The 22,873-nt window shown below is 39.7% G+C and overlaps 1 protein-coding gene across 10 annotated transcripts in view; it reads left to right on the top strand.

The window, feature by feature from the left end:
- The window catches only part of LOC115220012 (sodium/hydrogen exchanger 9), a 230,565-nt gene that overhangs the window by 104,768 nt on the left and 102,924 nt on the right, over nt 1-22,873 (top strand). For all 10 annotated transcript variants that reach the window (XR_005002216.1, XR_005002215.1, XR_005002212.1 and 7 more), the window contains exons 3-5: nt 4,731-4,808; nt 5,610-5,686; nt 13,974-14,074. Coding sequence is in view for 5 of the 10 variants with exons in the window: in XM_029790317.2 (XP_029646177.1) it covers nt 4,731-4,808; nt 5,610-5,686; nt 13,974-14,074 (256 nt within the window). In the remaining 5 variants the exon portion in view is untranslated. The remainder of the gene's footprint in view (nt 1-4,730; nt 4,809-5,609; nt 5,687-13,973; nt 14,075-22,873) is intronic.

Here is a 22,873-nt window from a genome sequence, read left to right as displayed (position 1 = left end):
CATACACATACACGCAGTGTCTGTGAGCCAAATTAAATTAATTCCCATTTTTTTTTGTCAATATTCAGCAGAGTCTGGAGATTCCCTCCGGGGATAAAAATACTGGTCAATATAAAACATTGAACTTTTTAATACCTATGATAAAATTGTAATTCTACAAATGTATTCACTCCTACCTTTGAGGTAGCCATACCTACTGTACTACACTCACTCCTCTATGTATGTGTGTCTATGTGTTTATATATCTGTAACTGTATCTCTCTCCCTCTCTCTCATCATCCTTGTGATCCCGTAAAGTAGTCACCATGACATTCTGTGCTGAATGCTGGTTCTTGGAATTCTTACACTTTGCTAAAGAGGTGTGACACCATTCCATTGACTGAACCATATTTCATCCATTGTTACTAGATCAGAAAATCTGTCTTCATTGGCTTCAATTAGATTAGAGCAAACTTCCACCCTTTTTTTTCCTTCAAATCCAGTGTTAGCTGATGAGGTACCCTATTTGTGCACCCTTTCTGATACCTTCATCAGAAGACTCTGGCTAAAAGCCTTTAGCTAGAAGCTTCTGATAAGGGTAATGTGACAAGAATTCAAGTTATTCTATACACCCATGACATGGGTCTTTATTACATAACAGATGTGATTATGACATAAGCCATGGGTAACTCAAAACAGCTGTTGAGATAAGACTCTTACATAACTATTTTTGCTTATTTGTATTCCATGTAAATATAATCATCATGCTTTCCTCTATTCATCTCCTTTTTATTTTCATACTTGCTTGACAAGGAATGTCCTAATAATCAAATGTCTATGGAGCGGGGGTACCTGCCCTGGATGAAGTTGGGCTTTAAATTCTCTTTCATCACACACATGCACTCACTTCCTCTCTCCCTTTTCTCTCTCTCTCACTGTACATATATTTGACAAGTTTTGGCACAGCATCAAAATCTACTCAACCCAAAGCTAATGCAGAGGACATGTAGTCAAGCGTGCTTCATAGTGGGATAATACTCGGAAGCCTTTCGTTTCTACTCTTGGCACAAGGCCCAAAATTTTAGGGGAGTGGGCCAGTAGATTAGATCGACCTCAGTACACAGCTGGTACTTAATTTATCTACGCTGAAAGGATGAAAGGCAAAGATGGCCTCAGTGGAATTTGAACTCAGAATGTAAAGAGTGAGACGAAATACCTATTTCTTTATTACCCACAAGGGGCTAAACACAGAGGGGACAAACAAGGACAGACATAGGTATTAAGTTGATTACATCGACCCCAGTGCGTAACTGGTACTTAATTTATCGACCCCAAAAGGATGAAAGGCAAAGTCGACCTCGGCGGAATTTGAACTCACAACGTAACGCAGACGAAATACCGCTAAGCATTTCACTCGGCGTGCTAACGTTTCTGCCAGCTCGCCGCCTGATACTTGGTAGCCTTTGATTGCAAAGTGAATCTCTGAACTACATAGCCACACTTAGGCCAACATACATAGTCTATAACATTATTATCACTCAGGCTGTCAAGCTGATGACAATCAGAGATGAAACTCAGTATAGCTGTAAATATAAGACTTTTATTTTATTTTTCATCTCTAATGATTAACAGTGTGAAAAAAATTTCTGATCTATTAACAATAACTCACCTGGGACACGTAGACATTTCATTTATTATGCTCACCTTTAATTATATTTATTAACCATATGTGTACATGTATAGTTGTACACTTCTGTCTCTCTGTGTATACACGTTCTCTAAATTAATTCATTATTTATACAGTCACGTTTTTATGGTCAAGGGAAATGGGCCTGTACAATATTCATTCTCTTCTCAATGGTGTTGTTGCTGTAAATGGTGAAATGAGTTGAAGGAATTGTTGTAATTGATCTATAGGTATCATCTGCCATTGAAACTTTTTCTCTTTTTATTCCTTCATCCATTTATTTTTTATTTCACCAAATTAATCATGGAGGAAAGAGGCTGTGTTCATTATCTTTTGCAAGCACTTCGTAAAGATTGATGGGATCGATACAGATGTTACCCAGTCTGAATATCTGCAGGCCATGATTTGTTGAGAAGAAAATAAAATGATAGTGGTGGCGGTGGTGGACACACACACACACATACACACACATGGTGGTCCTGTGCATATACTTGCAACAAGGGAAGTTAAAAATTAGATGATGGTGTAAAACTCGGTAACATGTGTGTGCTACCACTTTGTAAATGAAACATTGTTTCTTTATTGCAGTACAATGATTGGTGCTTGATAAAGCATTCAGGCACTAATGATTACCATCTTGAAATGCTAAGCGACCAGATCACCAGAAAAGATTACATAGATGTATCTTAAGTTAGAAACACAACACTCAAATCTAATCTTTGATCTTTTTCAGTTTTTTTTTTTTCCTATTTAATTATTTATTAAGGTGAGCCATTGAAAATATTAATTATATGTACAAAGCTATTAAATTCATGAACACCATATTCAACATAATTAAGTCTTCAAGAACTGGATACAATGTTTGCTCAAAGTGGCTCTGCTAACAATGAAAATATTACAAGCTATTCATTACTGAAAATATGATGCAAATCAACTCCTGCCATTCTATTCAATCCCCAACCTAAACGTCCCCTTATATCTAGTCATAGGATTCCCACTTGCAGCTAGTTATGTACTCCAGGCAGCAGTGGTTATAACCATTTGTCTAGGTCCCAGTAAAACGATATGTTCAATGTGGAACCGTATGCTAAATGGAATGCAGATAAATCTACCAAACTTGCCTAAAGTAGAGTCCTTATGATCAAGTTCTCCCCCAAAAGTTTCAAATCTCAAATAAATTGAAGTCGAAACCATTCTGTTATTGCCTTTTAAATTGCAACATTGAATATCTATCAGGGCAACCTCAACAGTAACCATCTCACCGAGTTCCTTGAGCAGGAAGATGTACTAGACCACCTACAAAATATTAGGGCTTCATTTGATCATCTCACCTTCCAGTCATTACATTCATAGTCATAGAGATGTGTGAGTGATGCAGTTTTGAAAAATTTATCCAGTGGCTTTATGGAGCTTCAATAGTCTGGCTCTGAAGAAAGCAACTAGCATTGAGACTCCATGTTAGCTAAGTCAGAAATAATATTTCATTTTCAATGTTTTCTTCATCTTCACTGACCACTTTGACAGAATAGAACCTACAAAAAGATTAATCAGTGACAACAACACACATAGGTTCACTGTGTTTATTCTCCTTTACTTCAGTCATTAGACTGTGGCCATGTTGGAACTTTGTTTTCAAGAGTTATTTTATTAAATTCCTTTATTATATTTAAAATCAATTGAAAGAAACGCAGAGCATCATCATCATCATGTAACGTCCGTTTTCCATGCTGGCATGGGTTGGACAGTTCAACTGGGGTTTGGAAAGCCAGTCTGATCTGGCAATGTTCCTACAGCTGGGTGCCCTTCCTAATGCCAACCACTCTGGGAGTGTAGTGGGTGCTTTTTACGTACCACTGGCACAGGGCCCAGAGGGGACTGGCATCGATCACAATCAGATGGTGCTTTTAACGTGCCACTGGCACGGGCCAGAGGAGGCTAGCATCGACCATGACCAGATGGTGCTTTTTGCATGCCACCAGCATAGGAGCCAGTCAAGACAGAACTGACATCGGCCATGTTCAGATGGTGCATTTTATGTGTCACCAGCACAAAAGCAAGTCAGGGCGAGGGTGCTGGCATCAACACGTTTGGATGGTGCTTTTCATGTGCCACCGGCATGGGGACCACAACTACAATTTCCATTTGATTGTGATTTGATTTCATTTGATGTTGATGTACTCGACTCAATAGGTCTCCTCAAGTACGACATGTAGCCTACGATCCAAGGGTACTTTTGAGGTGGCTGATTATACGACACTGGTGTAGGTTACAGCTGTGATCTCACTTTATTTGCTGAGTCTTCTCGGTCACAGAATATCTCCAGAGGTCTCTGTCTATTGTCATTTCCTCTGAGGCCCAACGTTTGTAGGTCATGCTTCACCACCTCATCCCATGCCTTCCTGGGTCTCTCTCTACCACAGATTCCTTCCACTGTTTGGGAGTGGCACTTCTTCACACAGCTCTCCTCATCCATCCGTAGTACATGACTTTACCAACGCAAATGTCTCTCTTGCATGCCACATCCAATGTTTCTTAATCCAACATTTCTCTCAGGGTGCTTACATTCTGTCGTGTGTGCCCACTGACATTCTCAACAGAAATATAGTAACAAAAGGGTTAAATTGTTTTAATATTAGTTTTTCATACTAAGGTGGTGAGCTGGCAGAACTGGTAGCACCTCAGGCAAAATGCTTAGCAGTGTTTCATCTGTCATGTTGTGAGTTCAAATTCTACCAAGGTTGACTTTGCCGTTCTTCCTTTTAGGGTCGATAATGTAAGTACTAGTTGAGCACTGGGAACGATGTAATCAACTTACCCCCCTCCCTTAAAAATCCTGGCCCTGTGCCAAAATTTTGAAACTGTTATTAATTTTCACACTTGGATGCTTAGGATAGGTTTTATTGGAGCAATTTGCTTTATCTTCTTTTTCTCTCCCTTTTTTTACAGTTCGATGCCCTTATTACTAACCACTCAACCATGATGTTGATATTTATTTATAAATTGTTTTGTGTGTTGTTTCTGTATCATTGCTAATGAATTTGTTATTTTTCTTTATCTTATGTAGGTTACGTTTGATCCAGAGTTGTTCTTCAATGTTCTTCTTCCTGTTATTATTTTCAATGCTGGATACAGTATGAAACGAGTAAGTACCATCGCTTATTTATTTATTCATTCATTCATTCATTCATGTGTTTAGTTTGTCTTTTTTACTTGTTTCAGTCATTAGACTGCGACCATGCTGCAGCATCACCTTGAAGAGTTTTAGTTAAGCAGTCCCTTTTTTTTTTTTTTCAAACCTAGTCATTTATTCTGTTGGCCCCTTTTGTAAAACTGCTAAGTTACAGGGACATAAACTAAAACCAACACCGGTTGTCAAGCAGTGGTGAGAAACAAATAGACACACACACACAGAATCATTAGCAAGCTGGCTAAAATGCTTAGTGGCATTTCATCCATCCTTAATGTTCTGTGTTCAAATTCCGCTGAGGTTGACTTTACTTTTCATCCTTTTGCAGTTGATGAAATAAGTGCCAGTTGTGCACTGGGGTTGATGTAATCAACTAGACCCCTCCCTACAAAATTTCAGGCCTTGTTCCTTTAGTAGAAAAGATTATTAGTTTATTATCTTTGCACAGCTTTTATCGCTGGAGATGTACTATGGTGTCAACTGTTCACTACCAGTGAACTAGGGTAACACTTCCTTATTTTTCAAGCGCCATCCGGAGTATTCAAGCAGTTCCAAGCAGTGCTGTTTTCTGTAAATGCTCTACCCTTATTGCAGCCCCTATTTGTTCCATGTAATTCTCAAAATTTTTACTCACTGTACTCAGAGCTCCGACAATTATTGGTACTACTACCACCTTTTTATTTTTACTATTATTATTATTATTATTATTATTATATTAACATTCTCTTTTTCTTCTTCCTCATTGTAATTCTTCAGAAACATTTTTTTCGGAATCTTGGTGCAGTTATGACTTATGCTTTAATTGGTACCACAATATCCAGTATAGTATTTGGGTAAGCTTCTGTCTTTTTCGCTGATTAAAATATCATTTATTTGTGATTAATTACATACTTAGATACTTAAATATGTTCTAGGCCACTTTTGTCTCATTAATCAAATAAAAGTTTAAAATGCAATCTTTTATTGAAAATTCATCTTTAACAGTATTTAACAAAAATTTTCCCCATATGTATATAATGTAAATGGACCTCTAACAACTTTTAGCTATTATACATACATACATCATCATTATTATTTAATTTCCATTTTTCCATGCTGGTATGGGTTGGATGGTTTGCCCAGAGCTAGTAAGCCGCAGAGTTGTATATATATATATTATATATATATATATATATATATATATCATCATTTAATGTCCACTTTCCATGCTGGCATGGGTTGGACGGTTTGACTGGAGGCTGGCAAGCCAGAAGACTGTATCAAGCCCCAATCCAATCTGGCAAAGTTTCTACAGCTGGATGCCCTTCCTAATGCCAACCACTTTACAGAGTATGCTAGGTGCTTTTACATGGTGCCACACAGGCACTAGGTTCTACGCACACTTATAGTTACACACACCATGCTTGTGTGTGTGTGTAGTTAAGAAGTTTGCTTCCCAACCACATGGCTTCCATTTCCATCCCACTGCTTTGATATCTTGAGCAAGTGTCATAGGTTTTCATGCATCAAAGCATATAACATAGATCCATCTTTGCATATATGACTCAAGGTGATATTTTAAGATTTTTTTGAAACTATTTGCATCTTATATGTCATCAAACACAGCATATACATTATGAGTCATACACACACACACACACACACACACACACACGCATACACACACTGTATAATTCCAACTATTGAACTACCTGTTAATTCTGCAGAGGCCCCCTTTCTCCTTGCCTTAATTTTGCTTTGACCTTCTTTTAAAAGAAGGATTGAAATTCCAAATGCATTAGTGGACCATAAAAATAATGAATTAGTTGATTACCATACGATGTTACTCCGAAACAAAATATGCAATATGCAAAACACACTCTGTTGGTTTCACATGCAGGAAGTGTTTCAATTGAAAAATAATTAATGCAATTTAAAATTCTCCTCCATTTGGCCAAGATTGTCTCTTTGATGTTGGTTTGGTGTCTGATGCACAAATCATGTCACTCAGTAAAGCCATTGTACCGGCTGCGTTTTGACAATTTACATTCACTGTGTCCTCAAAGCAATCCGCAGTGCCTAAAGGCATGTACCTGCACATGTAACAATATAGTTATTGAAACAAAGTTCTAAAATTCATCAGCCTGCCTTCCATTTTGTCATCCGGCACCAATGCAGTTCAAAGTTTTTACACAGAGTATGGTGAAACATTTCTGTACCTGTTTTCCTCCGATCTTCAATATTTCACAAGTATTTTTCTTTAATGTCCAACCCCGCTTCAGCCATACAGTTTAATCCTTTCATTACCATATCTCTGCTGAAATATCCTGCCTTTGTTTCAATTAGTGTTGAAAATAATAAAGAATTTAGTAAAATTTGGGATTTTGGAACATAGAAAATTTTTATGGAGAGTTCTTAACTTAGATCAATTTAAAGCAGGAAGCTTAGATCATAAATCTTGGAGCAGTTTTGTGCAGATTAGCATCACCATTTAATGCCTCTTCTTCCATGCTGGCATGGGTTGGATGTTTTGAAAGTGTGACAGGATCTGATGGCCCAAGGACCATATAATGCTTCAGTGCCTGTTCCGGCATGGTTTCTATATCTCATGCCTTACATAATGCCAAGTACTTTACAGCATGCTTTTTTTTTTAATTCAATGATACTAGAGAGGTTGGCATGCAGCTTTCAAGATGTGAAAATCTTGGGGAGCAGGGGTTGGCATAATTTATGTAAGGAGGTGATGAGGTTAGAATATCAAAAGGATAGCATGTTGAGCAAAAACCTTAGCAACATTTCATTCGTCCTCACATCCTGAGTTCAAATTCCACCAAGGTTTACTTTGCCTTTCATCCTTTTGGGGTCAACATAATAAGTACGTACCTGTTGGACACTGAGGTCAATCTAATCAACTTATGGCATCTCTTGAAGTTGCTGGTTTTGTGCCAAAATTTGAAATAAATTTTTTTTACAGCATGCTAAGGTATTTCTGCCTTGAATTTCACTCAGTAGGGTTTCTGTTTCCTCCTCAGTGATATTATTATTGAGATTGATTTAAAGTCTATAAACTGACAAAGAACAGCAGTTGTATTTTTATTGACTAATGATCAATGCAAGCTTAAAGCATAACGATTAATTACATCATCTTTTCATTGCATCTGAATTACTATAGTTAATGTTAAATTAACTTATCAGACAATCATTACAAATATATTGATGCATGGTTACATCACTTATTGATGCATGGCTACACCAACTAATCGTTGGAATTTTTTTCTTTTTTTTTTTTTTCGTTGGGTGCTGGGGATTTGAAATGATACTGTTTGTATGTCCATTGCTTGCATTATTTGGTAACATCAAATGCTGATCCAAAAAAGAATCTGCGTTTGTTTAGATTAGCAGATAATGGAATATAGTGGGTTGTGAAGTGGGTAGAAACAAAAAATAAGAAAATAATAAATAAATATGAAAACAAAGGAAACTGATTGGAACATTCAAATATTTATTTTAGTATTTATCTGACTATTTTCCTTCTAACGAATCATAGATCATGGATCACCACTTACATGGTTCTAATTCCTGTTCAAAGTTGGATGCTTAAATACAGTAGATGAAAGACAAAATGCCTATTAATGTTATTACGTATTTTCTGCAAGAAAGAATATTAAAATAAGAAATGAAATATTAATTTTCTGTATCAATGGACATGGGTGCATCATTAAGAAGTTCACTTCCCAACCATGTGGTTTTCAGTTCAGACCCACCATATGGCACATTGGATAATCGTTCTCTAGTTCATGACAATCAGCTGAAAAGTTCACAGGCTGACCAAGATACTCTCATAGAAGTTGACTAAATGAGGTTTATATTCCAGCACCGCCCCCCTTGAGGTCCATGCACTTCTTCTATTGGTGATGCAGTGTTTGGATCCCCTTGGTGAAGAAGCTTCCATCCTGCTGGTTAAAAAAAAAAAGTCACCAACATCAGATATGATGTCATTATCAATGTGGTATTAGTTCCCAGCCAAATGTTTTATTCGTGTTGGGGAACGGGAATTAGTCAGATGATGTTAAATCAGGAGAATTGGTTGGGTGATTAACCAGTTCAAAGCCACAGTCATGCACAACAACCATTGAAAAGAAGGACTTGTGTGCTGAAGCATTGTCCTGATGAAACAAGACCCCTTTCATTAGTTTTCCTGGACGTTTGGTCTTGATAGCCTTTCATAACTGCCTCAGCAAGTTGGTATAGTACTCTCCTTTGATGGTGTGGGTCTTTTAAAGATAGTCAATAAACACAATGTCTTTTGCAGCCCTCAAAACTAAAACTATCGCCTTCCTGGCAGATAAAACGACCATGGCCTTCTTTGGAGTAGATAAGGAGCGGTGTTTCCTCTGCATGGATCATCTCTTTGTCTCTGGCTCAAAATGATGAATCCGACATTCATTCTGGATCAGGAAACATTCAAGGGAACTGGCTAGGTTTGCCTCAAACAATGTGAGGCAGACTTGTGCACTTTAGATCAGGTGTCAGAAGACATAGCACTCACCAAGCAGAAATCTTCATCATACCAACTTCATTGAGTAGAATATTCTTTTCTACTCTAGGCACAAGGTCCGAAATTTTTGGGGAGGGGGCCAGTCGATTAAAATTTTCCCCAGTATACAACTGGTACTTAATTTATTGACCCCCAAAAGGATGAAAGGCAAAGTCGACCTCGGCGGAATTTGATTGTGTAGAATAACCTCAAATCTCTCACAGGATATGTTAGGAGCATTGACTGTTTGATTTATAGTCATTTGCCTATCATCCGTCACCATGTGCTGAACACAATCAATATTCTCTTTGGTAGTGGCAGTTGCAGGACATCCAGACCTTGGGTCATTGTCAAGACTCTCCCTTCGCCTCCTAGATTCTGCTGCCCTCCTTCGCATACTTGGTAAAGCTGGAGTTTCTTCCTCCAATGTAGCAACCATGTCAGTATGAATGTCCTTGGGGACTAGACACCTGTCCTGCACGTATTTGATAATACAGGAAAGAAACAATGCAGTTATTAACAAGAAGAGTTGGAATTATTGCATGCAAAATGTCACAGCTCTAGCATCACTCCTTCATGGTCAGCCAATGAACTTTGCAGCCCGTCCTCATATGTATGCTTGTGTGTATTATTTTATTGATATTAATCATTCAACTACAACCAAGCTGGGGCACTGTTTTCAAGGGTTTATTTATTCATATTAACCGCGGCACTTATTTCAGTTTAGCAGTTATTTTGATCCATCTCTATTTGGTGAACCACTAGGTAACAGCACAAAGGGACACAACATAGATGTACATGCACACAAGGCCTACTCAGACAGACACATATATAATAATACAGTGATCCTTCGCCATATCACGGTTCACTTATCGTGGTTCACCTATCATGGTTCACCTATCGCGGTTCACATATTTTGGTTTATTATTTAAGCTTATGTCGATTCCTCCATGGTGTTGTTTTGTATTTATAATAAAATAAATATATCATCATCATCATCTTCGTTTAGCGTCCGCTTTCCATGCTTGCATGGGTTGGACGGTTCAACTGGGGTCTGGGAGCCAGAAGGCTGCACCAGGCCCAGTCTGATCTGGCAATGTTTCTACGGCTGGATGCCCTTCCTAACACCAACCACTCCGTGAGTGTAGTGGGTGCTATACAAATTGTAAAAATAATTAAACAAAATATACAGTACAGTACTGTTTCAACTTCACGGATTTTCACCTACTGCGGTGGGGTTTTGGAACATAACACCTGTGATAGTCAAGGGGTTACTGTATATATATTTGTTTGTGTGTGTGTCTACACCCACAGATGTAGATTCACAGGTGATAGGGTTCTGCTCAGATTATGTCTGTGAAATTCTGCAAAATTTAAATTATCAAATAAAAACCTTACAGCTACATTCGGTTTCCCATGTACAATTATAACAGCAACAATGATGACGACATCAGAACATAAAATTTCCATGGAAGCTAAAGAAACATACAAATGTTTCTAATAGCTTCAGGGGCCTCAGTATGATGGATATATTACAGCCATGGAATGTAATAACTGATAAAACTATTTGATATGAATTTTCAAGACCTCAACAAGGATTCTACTTTTGCCAGCTGCCAAGTTTTCCATTTGCTCTTACTCTCGTTTCATGTTGCAAGCAGCATCACATCTGAGACTAAAGTAGCAGCTGGCTCTGGCAGATTTCCCATCGTAATCTCAACAGTGAAACAGTTTCTCTGAATGTTTGGGGTCGATTAAATAAGCACCAGTTACGCACTGGGGTCGATCTAATTGACTGGTCCCCTCCCCCAAAATTTCAGGCCTCGTGCCTATAACAGAAAGGGTTGTTGTTGTTGGATTTTTTTTTTTTTTTCAACTTCATAAGCCATTTTGATTTTTCTGACAGATATTCAATATTTTCAAGAATGTAAAGCAATTTTTGAACTTGAAAAAGTTCTTGATTTCTCTGTGGAATAAATATTTCCATGTTGAAATTTCAAGAATTTTTCTCCGAGACGGGAATTTTTTTTTTTTTTTTTTCATTTCTAGTGCAATAATCTTGATTATTGCAACTTTACTGTGACTATTCAAGAATGATAATTGAGACAGTTTGAAACTACTTCACAGGAATTAGCATAATCTATATATAACCTGAAAGATCTTTACCATATTTTTATGATGGAAATATTCAAACTTGAGCTAAGTAAAATAGCTTCTGCTTCGGCCAAGGGTCTGTCTGTTCGTCAAGTCTTCTCGGGAAAACCGATATTGGTCTGTACTTTTATCCTTTTGCTGGTTTCAGTCTTTGAACTGTGGCCATACTGGGGCATTGTCTTTTAGTGCCTCAGTCAGTCTTATTAAACCCAGCTCTTATTTCAGTGTGACACTCATTTTATTTATTTATTTTAATGGTTAATTCCTTTTTAATTAAAAAGGAATGCAACTCAACACATCAATTTAACACCAGTATATTCAAACATCTCAGACACGGACATACACACACATACACAATAAATGAGTATATCTAAACATAATAAACGTGTGTGTGTATATATATATATATATATATATATATTTATATGTGTATACATAGTAAATATGTGTGTGTACATGTATTATGATTATATATATGTATATACACACACACACACTCATTTATCTACAATTGTCTTCTAACAATTTTCCATCACACAGCATTTGTTAGCTCTAGGTTTCGGTGGAATTGAACCTGGAACCATGTGCGCGCAAGGCAAACTTCTTAATCACACTGCCACATTGGCTCTTATAGACTTCCTGCTCCCCTCAATATATGCTGGTCATGTTCAAAGTGCCATGCATTGGAACCAAACTCCGAGACACATGTTTGGAAACAAACACAGAGACAGAAGTGAACTTCTCAACCATGTTTTAAATATAACCAGACGTCCTTGCACTTGTGAACCACACACCAACAGTCTCTCAGGAATATCATAGAACCAAACAATACAAATGATACGTTGTCAGCTATGATATGTTTTTCATCTTGGTGAACGCATACAAACATGTGTTGACACACAGACACCGACAGAAGTCACAGTGAACAAAATGAACAATTGTTTTCTTTTACATACATAGAGGCATTCACCAGGATTTAGTATAGCATCTACCTTGACTAAGTTTATATCACGGATGCTTGCTATATTAAGGATGTTGCTCCTGGTCCCTATCATTGGGCAGAGACCATAACAAAGGAAACCATCCAGCTTTATTGTTGTGTATATCTTACGGTGTGGACTAGGTGCATTTTATCATGCCACTTGCACTAGAGAGGTTTTTATGTAAAAACTAGCACTCCATTGATTACAGCAATGAGAATTCCAGTTAATCCAATTAACGGAACAGCCTGCTCATAAAATTAACATGCAAGTGACTGAGCACTTCACAGACATGCGGACCCTTAATGTTGTTCTCAGGGAGATTCAGTGAGACACAGAATGTGACATGGCTGGCCCCTTTGAAATACAGGTACAACTCATTTTTGTCAGCTGAGTGGACTGGAGCAACATGAAATAAAGTGTCTTGCTGAAGGATATAACTTTCCCCTTCACTGTTGTGTATAGTATTACTAAAGGGTCTTTTCTACTATATTTCTACAATGTTACTGCCCTTCCAGGTGCATAGCTGGCACTGCAGTTTACGGAATCCATGATTTGTTGAACATTGGTTAGACAGCTGGGTGTCTGCCTTGTCACTTTACAGATTATACTGAGTACATTATCTATCTATGTCACTAACTCTAGAGAGGTTGTCTCATGCCAGGAGAACTAAAGAGTTTTCCTGTTCTTCATTCTGGGGCCCTTTCCAGTCCATGCCCCATTTTGATGTTTTATCAATGTTAGGTGTGTGAGAAAGCCACCAGAGATCTCTCCACTCTGTAGCGCTTCCCATATGGAGTTACTGCCCTCTTAGGCCAGTGGAACCTGTTGGATTGATTGTGCTTGTAATTCAAAAGGTCAGGTTTCTCAGACTGTGCCATGCTCATTCTGCTTGAGGATTTCATCAATGCTACACAGGACTGTGGAATACTCAACCACTTTTACTGTAATTCAAAGATTAGGCAATTCAATTTATCAAACAACTAAAATACTCATTGCAATTTTTATTTAATCTTGTGTGCGTGCGTGTGTGTTCACATACATACATACTTGCATCACTGTGTATGTGTATGTACACATACATATATATATATATATATATATATATATATACATACACACACACATCACTACATATTCATGTGTATATGTGTGTATATGTATGTATGTATGTATGTATATGTGTGTGTGCTTGTATATATATATATATATATGTATATATTTGCTTATAAATGTACGTACATGAATACACAAGAGAATTAGGTTTAGATTTGCAGCCAGAAAGAAAGAAAATCTCATTAAAACATATATATATATATATATATATATAATTTTTTTTCTTGTTGCTTTCAGTATAATTGTTAATTTAATTTTCATAAAAAGAAGGAAAGAGAAAAACAAAGCTTCTATTCATGATGCTTCAAATTGTTATTTTTTCCCTTATCTAATACTTCTTCTTTACATCTCCAGTGGTATCATGTATGGCCTGACCAGAATAATGAACATATCGCATCTAATCCAGTTGACTGATTGTTTCTTTTTCGGTGCTGTGATATCAGCAACAGACCCTGGTAAGTATTGTGAGATTTATGCTATCAATTTATCAATTATGGATCACTCTGTTTAACTACACAGCGCTAAACATTGGCTTATGGTTATGTCTGTGTGCATATATATGTGTGAGTGAGTGTGTGAATATTTATCTGTGTGTATATATGTGTGTGTGTGGGGTATGTATATATATATACATACACACACATACATGTGCGTGTTTGTATATATTCATATATATGTACATACGTGTTTGTATGTGTATATATATGTATATATATATATGTACATATGTGTTTGTATGTGTATGCCTTTCCTCCCTTGGACACAAAGACCTGTTGAGGCAAGCGAAGTCGATATAGAACCTCATCCGACGACAGGCACCCATGCCAACCCCCTTTGCTTGCGAAGACATGTTGGGGCAAGTGAAATCGAATCGAATTGAACCAGCCAGGATCCCTGGTCTGGTGGTACGTAAAAAGCACTATCCGACTCGTAGCTGATGCCAGCGCCGCCTTGACTGGCTTCCGTGCCGGTGGCACATAAAATTCACCAATCCGACCGTGGCCGTTGCCAGCCTCGCCTGGCACCTGTGCAGGTGGCACGTAAAAAGCACCCACTACACTCACGGAGTGGTTGGCGTTAGGAAGGGCATCCAGCTGTAGAAACACTGCCAGATCAGACTGGAGCCTGGTGCAGCCTTCTGGCTTCCCGGATCCCCGGTCGAACCGTCCAACCCATGCTAGCATGGAGAACGGACGTTAAACGATGATGATGTATACATATATATATATATATATATATGTGTGTGTGTGTGTATATATATATACAGATTTTGGTCTCATGATTATTTTCACAATGACATTGTAGGGTAGGTGTGAGAAACTGGACATGACCCGTCTGAATATAAAACAGGTAGAATATTTGGGCTGGACATGGTTGGATTAAATGCTAAAGAGTTAAGCCTAGAACCACATTGAACAGAACTAGCGATGGAACAGTGGTCAGAAATAACAATTACTAGATATGGAAAATTATAATTTGAAGCATGATAAAATAGAATTCTTTCAAAAATTGAATGGTGGGGTGGAGAAGAATGCTAATTGAATTGAATTCACAAATTCAAATAGAGTCTTCCACACCAGATTCTTGTGTTACAGTAAATATTCATCCACTCATTCATTGCGTTTCATTTACATACCCACCTAACCAGTGCCAACTGAGAAACAACACTGAAAGAAGGAAGATTACCTTCTTCCATTTTTATCAGCAGTGATTTACTTGTGTTCATATTTAACATAGATGTAAAACTAGGGATTCATACATATATAAATATATAGATACATATATACATCTATACATACATATATACATACATATACATATATATATATACACACACACATATATATACACATTTATATGTATATACATATGTATGCCTATATGTGTGTGTATATATATATATATATACACACATATAGGCATACAAATGTATATATATATATAAGAGAGTTTACGAAAAAAACAAAAGACGAAGACAGGTGGTGTACAAAACAAACAGATGTATTAGTATAACGCTCAGGAATAGAAAAAGTCTTTTATGTATACATGCATACACATACATACCCATACATATGTATGTATATGTTTGAATTTACAAATAAGATAAAAATATATGTTGGCATGGGCAAGTTTCTTCTGTTATAAATTCAGACCAAACAATGCTTTGGGAGAAAAACAGGAAGACAAAAACTGCTTAGAAATACACATTATCACAACACTCATAAGTATACACATACACACACACACACAGACATGTGCGTGCACACAGACACACATACGCATACACAGATTTACATATACATACATGCATAGATATATGCATATATATATTATATATATATATATATATATATATACAGACACACACAAATAGATGGGAAAGGGCGGGAGCACCGGTACTGGCGGTAGGGGTGGGAAGGGCGGGGCACCGGTACTGGCGGTAGGGGGGGAAGGGGCGGGAGCACCGGTACTGGCGGTAGGGTGGGAAGGGGCGGGAGCACCGGTACTGGCGGTAGGGGTGGGAAGGGGCGGGAGCACCGGTACTGGCGGTAGGGGTGGGAAGGGGCGGGAGCACCGGTACTGGCGGTAGGGGTGGGAGGGGCGGGAGCACCGGTACTGGCGGTAGGTGGGGAAGGGGCGGGAGCACCGGTACTGGCGGTAGGGGTGGGAAGGGGCGGGAGCACCGGTACTGGCGGTAGGGGTGGGAAGGGGCGGGAGCACCGGTACTGGCGGGAGGGGTGGGAAGGGGCGGGAGCACCGGTACTGGCGGTAGGGTGGGAAGGGGCGGGAGCACCGGTACTGGCGGTAGGGGTTGGAAGGGGCGGGAGCACCGGTACTGGCGGTAGGGGTGGGAAGGGGCGGAGCACCGGTACTGGCGGTAGGGGTGGGACGGGGCGGGAGCACCGGTACTGGCGGTAGGGGTGGGACGGGGCGGGAGCACCGGTACTGGCGGTAGGGTGGGACGGGGCGGGAGCACCGTTACTGGCGGTAGGGGTGGGACGGGGGGGAGCACCGGTACTGGCGGTAGGGGTGGGACGGGGCGGGAGCACCGGTACTGGCGGTAGGGGTGGGAAGGGGCGGGAGCACCGGTACTGGCGGTAGGGGTGGAAAGGGGCGGGAGCACCGGTACTGGCGGTAGGGGTGGAAAGGGGCGGGAGCACCGGTACTGGCGGTAGGGTGGGAAGGGGCGGGAGCACCGGTACTGGCTGCGTTAGGGGTGGGAAGGGGCGGGAGCACCGGTACTGGCGGTAGGGGTGGGAAGGGGCGGGAGCACCGGTACTGGCTGTAGGGGTGGGAAGGGGCGGGAGCACCGGTACTGGCGGTAGGGGTGGGAAGGGGCGGGAGCACCGGTACTGGCGGTAGGGGTGGGACGGGGCGGGAGCACCGGTACTGGCTGGCGTAGGGTGGGACGGGGGGCGGGAGCACCGGTACTGGCGGTAGGGGTGGGACGGGGCGGGAGCACCGGTACTGGCGGTAGGGGTGGGACGGGGCGGGAGCACCGGTACTGGCGGTAGGGGTGGGACGGGGCGGGAGCACACGGTACTGGCTGGCGGTAGGGGTGGGACGGGGCGGGAGCACCGGTACTGGCGGTATGGGTGGGACGGGGCGGGAGCACGGTTACTGGCGGTAGGGGTGGGACGGGGCGGGAGCACCGGTACTGGCGGTAGGGGTGGGACGGGGCGGGAGCACGGTACTGGCGGTAGGGGTGGGACGGGGCGGGAGCACCGGTACTGGCGGTAGGGGTGGGACGGGGCGGGAGCACCGGTACTGGCGGTAGGGGTGGGACGGGGCGGGAGCACCGGTACTGGCGGTAGGGGTGGGACGGGGCGGGAGCACCGGTACTGGCGGTAGGGGTGGGACGGGGCGGGAGCACCGGTACTGGCGGTGGGGTGGGACGGGGCGGGAGCACCGGTACTGGCGTAGGGGGGTGACGGGCGGGAGCACCGGTACTGGCGGTAGGGGTGGGACGGGGCGGGAGCACCGGTATGGCGGTAGGGTGGGACGGGGCGGGAGCACCGGTACTGGCGGTAGGGGTGGGACGGGGGGGGAGCACCGGTACTCTGGCGGTAGGGGTGGGACGGGGCGGGAGCACCGGTACTGGCGGTAGGGGTGGGAAGGGGCGGGAGCACCGGTACTGGCGGTAGGGGTGGGAAGGGGCGGGAGCACCGGTACTGGCGGTAGGGGTGGGAAGGGGCGGGAGCACCGTACTGGCGGTAGGTGGGAAGGGCGGGAGCACCGGTACTGGCGGTAGGGGTGGGAAGGGCGGGAGCACCGGTACTGGCGGTAGGGGTGGGAAAGGGCGGGAGCACCGGTACTGGCGGTAGGGGTGGGAAAGGGCGGGAGCACCGGTATTGGCGGTAGGGGTGGGAAAGGGCGGGAGCACCGGTATTGGCGGTAGGGGTGGGAAAGGGCGGGAGCACCGCGAATGGCGAAGATCGGATTAAACTTCGTAGAGAAAGAATAGAGGAAATTTCGTAGAGAAAGAATAAGATAGGGAAAGCGTGGCGAAGATCGAATTAAACTTCGTAGAGAAAGATAGAGGGTACCTAAAGGGATTAAATTTCGTAGAGAAAGAATAAGATAGGGAAGGCAAGCTCGTTAGTGTATAAGTTCAAACATTTAAAAACGATTAGCGGCAAATGTATGTAAGTTGTGGAAGATAGGGAGAGAAAAAAATATAGACTTGCTGTGGACATCGGTGATCAGGAAGAATGATAGGGTGGGGTGGGGACCAGTGCCTTTAGATGGATTGACCGAAGTCTCTGATTGGAGAAGACGGAAGTTTGAATTTGGAATAGTAATGGTAATGGCGATTTCGTTTTTGAATAACCGCGAATGGCGAAGATCGGATTAAACTTCGTAGAGAAAGAATAGAGGGTATCTTAAGGGATTAAATTTCTTAGAGAAAGAATAAGATAGGGAAAGTGTGGCGAAGATCGAATTAATCTTCGTAGAGAAAGATAGAGGGTACCTAAAGGGATTAAATTTCGTAGAGAAAGAATAAGATAGGGAAAGCGTGGCGAAGATCGAATTAAACTTCATAGAGAAAGAATAGAGGGTATCTTAAGGGATTAAATTTCGTAGAGAAAGAATAAGATAGGGAAAGCGTGGCGAAGATCGAATTAAACTTCGTAGAGAAGATAGAGGGTTCCTAAAGGGATTAAATTTCGTAGAGAAAGAATAAGATAGGGAAAGCGTGGCGAAGATCGAATTAAACTTCGTAGAGAAAGAATAGAGGGTATCTTAAGGGATTAAATTTCGTAGAGAAAGAATAAGATAGGGAAAGCGTGGCGAAGATCGAATTAAACTTCGTAGAGAAAGATAGAGGGTACCTAAAGGGATTAAATTTCGTAGAGAAAGAATAAGATAGGGAAGGCAAGCTCGTTAGTGTATAAGTTCAAACATTTAAAAACGATTAGCGGCAAATGTATGTAAGTTGTGGAAGATAGGGAGAGAAAAAAATATAGACTTGCTGTGGACATCGGTGATCAGGAAGAATGGTAGGGGTGGGGTGGGGACCAGGTGCCTTTAGATGGATTGACCGGAAGTCTCTGATTTGGAGAAGACGGAAGTTTGAATATATATATATATATATATATTATATAAAAGGGCTTAGTAAAATAAATTACTTTGCCGCATACTGAACTCATTAGAAATAGCAGCTAAAAAACTTTTTTAAGGCTATTTCTAATACTTAAAGAAAATCTCTCTCATATATAGTGTTGCATAATTTAACTCACAAAAGTTTGGGGGTAATGACATCGAAAAATCAAATGCTAAGGTTATTCGAGAACGTATAATTTCCGAGCCGATGATAGAAATGTTGTTTTGACTAATCTTGAAACGTACGTTCTCGAATAACCTTAGCATTTGATTTTTCGATGTCATTACCCCAAACTTTTGTGAGTTAAATTATGCAAACACTATATATGAGAGAGATTTTCTTTAAGTATTAGAAATAGCCTTAAAAAAGTTTTTTAGCTGCTATTTCTAATGAGTTCAGTATGCGGCAAAGTAATTTATTTTACTAAGCCCTTTTATATAATGTAATAATTTGAATTCGCCTGAATGGTCCCTTTGCATACTGAACACTTGGTGAAATTGATTAATAATTAATTAATTTTGCCCTCAATTGTTGAAATTATATATATATATATATATATGCATATATCTATGCATGTATGTATATGTAAATCTGTGTATGCGTATGTGTGTCTGTGTGCATGCATATGTCTGTGTGCACGCACATGTCTGTGTGTGTGTGTGTGTGTATACTTATGAGTGTTGTGATAATGTGTATTTCTAAGCAGTTTTTGTCTTCCTGTTTTTCTCCCAAAGCATTGTTTGGTCTGAATTTATAACAGAAGAAACTTGCCCATGCCAACATATATTTTTATCTTATTTGTAAATTCAAACATATACATACATATGTATGGGTTAGTATGTGTATGCATGTATACATAAAAGACTTTTTCTATTCCTGAGCGTTATACTAATACATCTGTTTGTTTTGTACACCACCTGTCTTCGTCTTTTGTTTTTTTCGTAAACTCTCTTATATATATATATACATTTGTATGCCTATATGTGTGTATATATATATATATATATTTATACATATATATATGTATATACATATGTATGCCTATATGCGTATATATATATATATATATATATATATATATACACACAGATATAGGCATACATATGTATATACATATAAATGTGTATATATATGTGTGTGTGTATATATATATATGTATATGTATGTATATATGTATGTATAGATGTATATATGTATCTATATATTATATATGTATGAATCCTAGTTTTACATCTATGTTAAATATGAAACAAGTAAATCACTGCTGATAAAAATGGAAGAAGGTAATCTTCCTTTTCAGTGTTGTTTCTCAGTTGGCACTGGTTAGGTGGGTATGTAAATGAAACGCAATGAATGAGTGGATGAATATTTACTGTAACACAAGAATCTGGTGTGGAAGACTCTATTTGAATTTGTGAATTCAATTCAATTAGCATTCTTCTCCACCCCACCATTTAATTTTTGAAAGAATTCTATTTTATCATGCTTCAAATTATAATTTTCCATATCTAGTAATTGTTATTTCTGACCACTGTTCCATCGCTAGTTCTGTTCAATGTGGTTTTAGGCTTAACTCTTTAGCATTTAATCCAACCATGTCCAGCCCAAATATTCTACCTGTTTTATATTCAGATGGGTCATGTCCAGTTTCTCACACCTACCCTACAATGTCATTGTGAAAATAATCATGAGACCAAAATCTCAAAGCTGCTGGATAATGTATGATTAATTCAAAAGTTTGTGAATAAATAAACATTGCATTTGACAGAGTAATCTCAATGCTAAAGAGTTGGGCATTTGCTCAGTTTCTTCTTTGCCCTTTGGCTGCTTTTAAAAATCTCAGGTTTGTGTCCGTCTAACAGTCTGAAGCCAATATTCTTCCATCATGGCAGCAAGCCTAAGCCACCGTCAAAAGCTTCTCAGGTTTTATAAAGCATGAGCATTTTCAGTACTCTTATGGAGAGTAAAGAAACTGAATTTATTTGAAATAAGGGTCAGAACAAAACGAAAGACAGTCCCCGCACTCTACCAGTGTTCCAGTGTACAAATGTTATTTGTCAATGATAAAAATATTTGTCAATAATAATGATAGTAGATATTGTTTATTTAATGATTTGAACTATATATTTCTGACAGTTCGTCTGTCTTCAAGTTCAAAGTGAAAATGAAAAGAACTGTAGAAACACAGAAATTCAAAATATCAATGAGGCCATTTTTATGCCACGAATGTCCATGTCGTACACATACAGTTGTGATGCATGTGCCCGGTATACCCTTATCATGAAGGATGTGTTGGTTTCATATATTTGTACCTCAGCGTCACTTTGATGGTACGCACTGTTCTCTAAATCAATAATAATAATAATAATAATAATTATAACCTCAAAAGTGAATGTGGTACCTATTGTGATCAGTGCACTTGGAACCATCTCAAAAATGAACAATATTCTGGTATTAAAAGCTGCAAATATCAAATTTCTTAGGAATTTTTCAGATGTCTAAAATATTTGGAACAGCTCATGTGTTGAAGAAAGTGTTGAATTTCTAAGCTGTGGGACAGAGCTGGATGATGAATAATAATAATGGTTTCAGATTTTGCCACAAGGGCAGCAATTTGTGGGGAGAGGATGAGTTAATTACATCGACTCCAGTGTTTAATTGGTATTTATTTTATCAATTCTGAAAGGATGAAAGGTAAAGTCAACCTTGGCAGAATTTGAACTCAGAACATAGTGACAGGCGAAATATTGCTAAACATTTCATCCAGTACACTAACAATTCAGCCATCTGGCTACCATATAATCCTTTCTGCTTTTGGTACAAGGCCTGAAATTTGGGGGAAGGGGTTAAGTCGATTACATTGACCCCAGTACTCAACTGGTACTTAATTTATCGACCACTGAAAGGATGAAAGGCAAAGCTGACCTTGGCAGAGTTTGAACTCAGAACATAGCAATGTGTGAAATACTGCTAAGCATTCCATCCAGCATGCTAACGGTTCTGCCAGCTCACCACCTTAATAATAATAATAATGATGAAGAAGAAGAGGAGGAGGCAGAAGAAGCAAAAAGAGCATGATGTGTAATAAAACACAGACTGACCTTGTTTATCAAGTATTATTCTTGCCTTATGTTGAACCTGAAGAAGACTGATATCCTGTTCAAATATTGTTCAATTTAATAAAAAAAAAATGTCATTCTGTGTTTTATTATCTGTCATATCATGCTCTTCTTTTAATTGCATATTTACCTTTGTGAAGAGTTTTATCAGTAATAAATTAAGAACAATAGTAGTAATAATAATAATAATAATAATAATAATAATTATGGTTTCAAATTTTGCCACAAGTGCACCAATTTTGGGTGAGGGGAATTGTCAATTACATTGACCCCAGTGCATAACTGGTACTTAATTTATCGACCCCCAAAATGACAAAAGGTAAATTCAACCCCAGCAGTATTTGAACTCAGAACATAGTGACAAGCGAAATACTGCTAAGCACTTTGTCTGGCATACTAACGATTCTGCCAGTTTGCCACTTATTTTGATAATAATAATTATAATATTAATAACAAGAGTGTTCAGAGAGCGTAAACCTCCACCAAGGCAACACCAACGTCCTCTCAACGATTAGTCAGAGATGATTTTT

The sequence above is a fragment of the Octopus sinensis genome, linkage group LG15, assembly GCF_006345805.1.
Source record: "Octopus sinensis linkage group LG15, ASM634580v1, whole genome shotgun sequence".
Taxonomy (NCBI): domain Eukaryota; kingdom Metazoa; phylum Mollusca; class Cephalopoda; order Octopoda; family Octopodidae; genus Octopus; species Octopus sinensis.
Note: the sequence above shows the minus strand (reverse complement) of the source record. Positions and strands in the feature narration are given on the sequence as shown.